Source organism: Rhea americana, unplaced genomic scaffold (genome assembly GCF_003343005.1).
Source record: "Rhea americana isolate MKP2758 unplaced genomic scaffold, rheAme1 scaffold_382, whole genome shotgun sequence".
NCBI lineage: Eukaryota > Metazoa > Chordata > Aves > Rheiformes > Rheidae > Rhea > Rhea americana.
The window spans coordinates 161,780-165,666 of record NW_028186515.1 but is presented as its reverse complement, the minus strand read 5'-3'; the positions used below and the strand labels follow the sequence as shown (position 1 = coordinate 165,666).

Genomic DNA, 3,887 nt, shown 5'->3' with positions numbered 1-3,887 from the left:
ATTCGCCGCCCGGAGCCGCCGCAGCGCGCGGAGGTGAGCGGGGCCGGGGCGGCGGAGCCGGGAGCGCGCCTCAGCCGCGGGGGGCCGGGACAGCGGGGGGTCTGCGGCTGCTGGGGGTGGGGGCAGCGCCGGGAGCAGCGCGAAGTGATGGGGGTCTGGGTGCATCTCTGGCTCCGGGCAAACCCGGGAAGGAGAGATGGGGCGCACATCTGGCTGCAGGCAGCTGCCGCTGGTCCCTGTGGGCACAAGCGAGGCGTGGGGAGAAGGGATGGCTGCATCCCTCCTGCGTCAGCACACCTCAGGGCTCCTCTGCTGGTGAATCCCCTCCCAGGTGCTCCACAGAGGTGGATGAGCCTCTGCCTCAAGGCCTGGAGCCCGGCACCATGCAAGGCCATGAGAGAGCCCTGAAATCGGTTCATGCCCCCCACCTTCCCCTCCTGCTGCAGAGCTCACTTGGGGCATGCTGATGCCCAAGGCCAAAGCAGGGTGAAGCCAAACTGCCCTACTCCCTGGTGCAGGGCTTTCAGCTGAAGCTGACACATGCCTCTGCCTGGCGATCTTGCCTATGGCACTAGGGGAAGGACTGAGCTTCATCAGCTGCGATGTCCTGGCTGTTTGCGTCATCCAGGTCTGCAGCACATTTCTGAGCCGAGGCTAGAGTCAAGTGGTCCCTTGTATGTATTTTTTGACCTCTCTGGCTATTTTTGCACTGACCTGAGAGAGCTGCCAGCACTGTGTTGCCTTGGCTAGAGGTCAGGTGCCTCCTTGGCTGAGGTTTCAAGGGCATTTTCTCCTTGAGAGGCTCTCTGAGACACTCCCTGGTTGCTGAGACCTGGCAGAGAGACTTCAGTGCTGCTGCTGCAGGCACTCAGGGCTGCCAGCACCTCCAAGCACACTGAACTCACACTCTGGAGAGCAGCTGCTAGGTCCCCTATCAGGAGCAGTCAGCTTGCACACTCCACCCAGCCAGGAATTTGGGATATCTCTGCCAACCAGGCCTAAGCTAAATTTGGGATGGGGGTTGCAGGGGAAGGTGAATGCTCTCCTGGATATATTGCTGACTCTGGATGCAGCAGGTACCTGCTCCCACCTCTGAAGCTCTGCTCCCTGTGCTGCTGCTCTTTCTGCAGCATCCCCTCAGTTGCCCACCGGCTGCTCATCCTGTCAGGGCTGCTCAGCAAGTTGTGCAGTGTCAGCACCTTCATCCTTTCCCCTTTCATTCCTCTCCAGGTTTGTGCTGTGTGGTACTGGTCTCCCACCTTCTGATTGCACCTGATGTTTGGGGGGAGCTGGATGGTCTGACCAGAAGGGCTGTGGGGGTTCTGTGTGGAGCTTGGCTGCTCCTGACAAGCTAGCATAATGCTGACCCCAAAGAAAGGCCTGCTCTGCAACCTGAACCACATCCACCTGCAGCATGTCTCCCTGGGGCTGCACCTCTCCCGGCACCCAGAGCTGCAGGAGAGCTCCATCCCTACAGCTCAAGGAGCCCAGATGGACTGTGGTGACCATCAGGAGAACTGCGGGCAAGTTGATGCCAATTCCAACAATCCTTCCTTGAAATGCCAGTGCTGTGAATCTCATGTGCAGCTGCCTGTGAAGCTGGTGCTCCAGAACCAGACAACTCAGGAGGATTTCCCCTGCCTGCACACTGCAGAGGATGTGGTTTCTCCTTCTGATCCAGCTTCCACCTCCTCCTCTGTCAGTAGCTGCTCGGATTTCAGCTTGGATGATTCCCCAGTCTCTGTGTACTGCAAGGAGTTCATGGGAGAAGAGCCCCAGTACCTTGAAAATCAACCCAACATCATTCCCATAGAGGATGCCCAGGAGGACCCACTGCTGGTTGAGCAGGGGGGCACATGTGATGGGGGAGATGGCAGTTTCAGCCACAAGCTGCTCCCCAGAACAGACACCACAGCTGAGGAGACTCCAGACAGTCTCTGCAGCAGCAGCTCGCTTGACTCCCAGTAYGACGATCCCTCTCCCAACACAGTGATACCAGAGAACCTGCAGCCTTCCCCCAGGGTCTGTGCTGACCTAGATCCCAACTGCAACACCCTTCCCACACCTCCCAGGCCAGGGCAGTGGGATCACAATCTGAATGCCAMTTTGGAGTGGAGGCCCAGGTCCAATAGCATCCCCCCTCCCGTGCCACCAAGGCCCAGAAGAGGGCTGCAGGTGCTGGCCAGGCATGAAGCAGAGCAGCCTGCCCTGCCAGAGAAGCCTGCTGAGCTGGAGCACAGCTTGGGAGAGCTCTGCAGGGATGTAGGCAAGAAGACAATCACCTCGTTCCATGAGCTTGCCCAGAAGCGGAAGAGAAATGTCACTGGGCCCACTCTTGCGCAGGCCAGGAGTGACCAGAGTGACTGGCTGATTACATTCTCACCTGACACGGAACTGCCACCCTGCAGTGAGCTCATCCCCAGCACCGTGGGTCGGGCCCCAGCCCAGCACCAGCTCCAGCTCCAGCCCGAGTGGCAGGTGAGACCTCCCATTTCCAGGCAGAGAGAAGTGACCACCTTCAAGGAGCTCCGGTATCGTAGTGCCTTCAGCAAGCACAGGGGCCAGCTGGCTGGAGAGCAGCGGGAGGCAGCAGCACCCCAGGATCCACCTGCCCCCCTGGAAATTTCTGATGGTAGCAGCCCTTGTGGCAGCGAGAGCCCTAGCTGGATGCCACCTGCACCTCCGAAGGGGCAGCTGCCAGTACCTGGGAAAAGCCACCAGCCAAAGAGAAGGAAATCTCGGCTGGGGCTGCAGCCCATTGCAGAGGGACAGCTGGGTGACGCAGAGGAAGTGGGGCTGCTGCCGGAGAGCTGCCTCCCCAGCAAGAAGGGGCCAGGGCCTGTCTGCAATGAGGAGGCACTGGTTTGGGGGCTGGGTAGGGACCCCTGGCTGCCTGGCAAGGTGGAGAAAGGAGATGGAACCTGCAAGGAGGGTAAGAGCCTGGGTGCTTCCCCTATTGTCAAAGAGCATCCCTTCCTTCTCCCAGGCTCTGCAGAGCTGGGCTGGGCCTGAGCGCATTGCCCTTTAGGGGATGTCTGTGGAGTGGAGCTGCTGCTGGCTCTGGGGGTTTCTTGCTGCATGGCACATCCTGACTCCCTTGTGCACGTCTGCTTGCTGTGCTCCTTGCTCTCATTCCTTGCTCTTGTTCCAGGCTCAGGATTATGGGCCCAGTTTGGGCTCAGAATTATGACCCGAGGCCAGTGGAGGAGGAAGCATGTCAGGTGTGCATGCAGCAGAGCTGTGGCTGCTTCTGGGGTTTGCAGGATGGGGCAGGCCTTAGGGGCCAGCTGAAAGGCTGAATGCATGTTGCATTTGTGCACTGCGCTGGTCAGGTCTTTGCTAGGCAGGACAGATCATCCCATTGCATCTCAGTTGCTCTGAGCAAGACAGATCTGCTTGCTAAGGCAGTGCCATTGCTGCCTGCGCCTTGCATCTGTCAATCGCCCATCCTCCCAGCCTTGGCTGCCCTGTATGCAGGTGCCTGGCAGCAAGCCCAAAAGCCGAGCTGGCAGCGCAAGGAGGGAGGTGCTGCGCCAGGCCAGGCCAGGCCCCAGCAGCCTGTGGGCCCCGGCAGCTACCGCCCCGGCCCTGACCGCGGCGGCGTAGGGATGCCAGCCTGAGGGGGCATCGGGACGGGGTGCCCCCGGCCCCCTCCGCACTGCAGCTGTCTCTCCTCGCCCTGCCGCTGCTCAAAACACCCCACTTCTTGGCGTTTTTTTCTTGCTTCCTCTCTCTATTTCCTGTTTTCTGCCGTTTTTGCCCCACTTCCCCAGCCCCGCGAGCGGCTCCTATCCGCGCCGGCGGCCGCCCGCGGCCGGGGCGGGCCCTAGGGCGGCGGAGCCCGGCCCGCCCCGCGCCGCCCTTCGCCCTGCCGCGGGCCCCATGGG

The 3,887-nt window shown here is 60.9% G+C and overlaps 1 protein-coding gene across 2 annotated transcripts in view; it reads left to right on the top strand.

The window, feature by feature from the left end:
• RUSC1 (RUN and SH3 domain containing 1) overlaps positions 1-3,887 on the top strand; it is a 9,173-nt gene continuing 5,286 nt past the window's right edge. For both annotated transcript variants that reach the window (XM_085313304.1, XM_085313303.1), the window contains exons 1-2: positions 1-33; positions 1,231-2,932. In XM_085313304.1, coding sequence (XP_085169430.1) covers positions 1,360-2,932 — 1,573 coding nt within the window. In that variant the 5' untranslated portion in view covers positions 1-33; positions 1,231-1,359. The remainder of the gene's footprint in view (positions 34-1,230; positions 2,933-3,887) is intronic.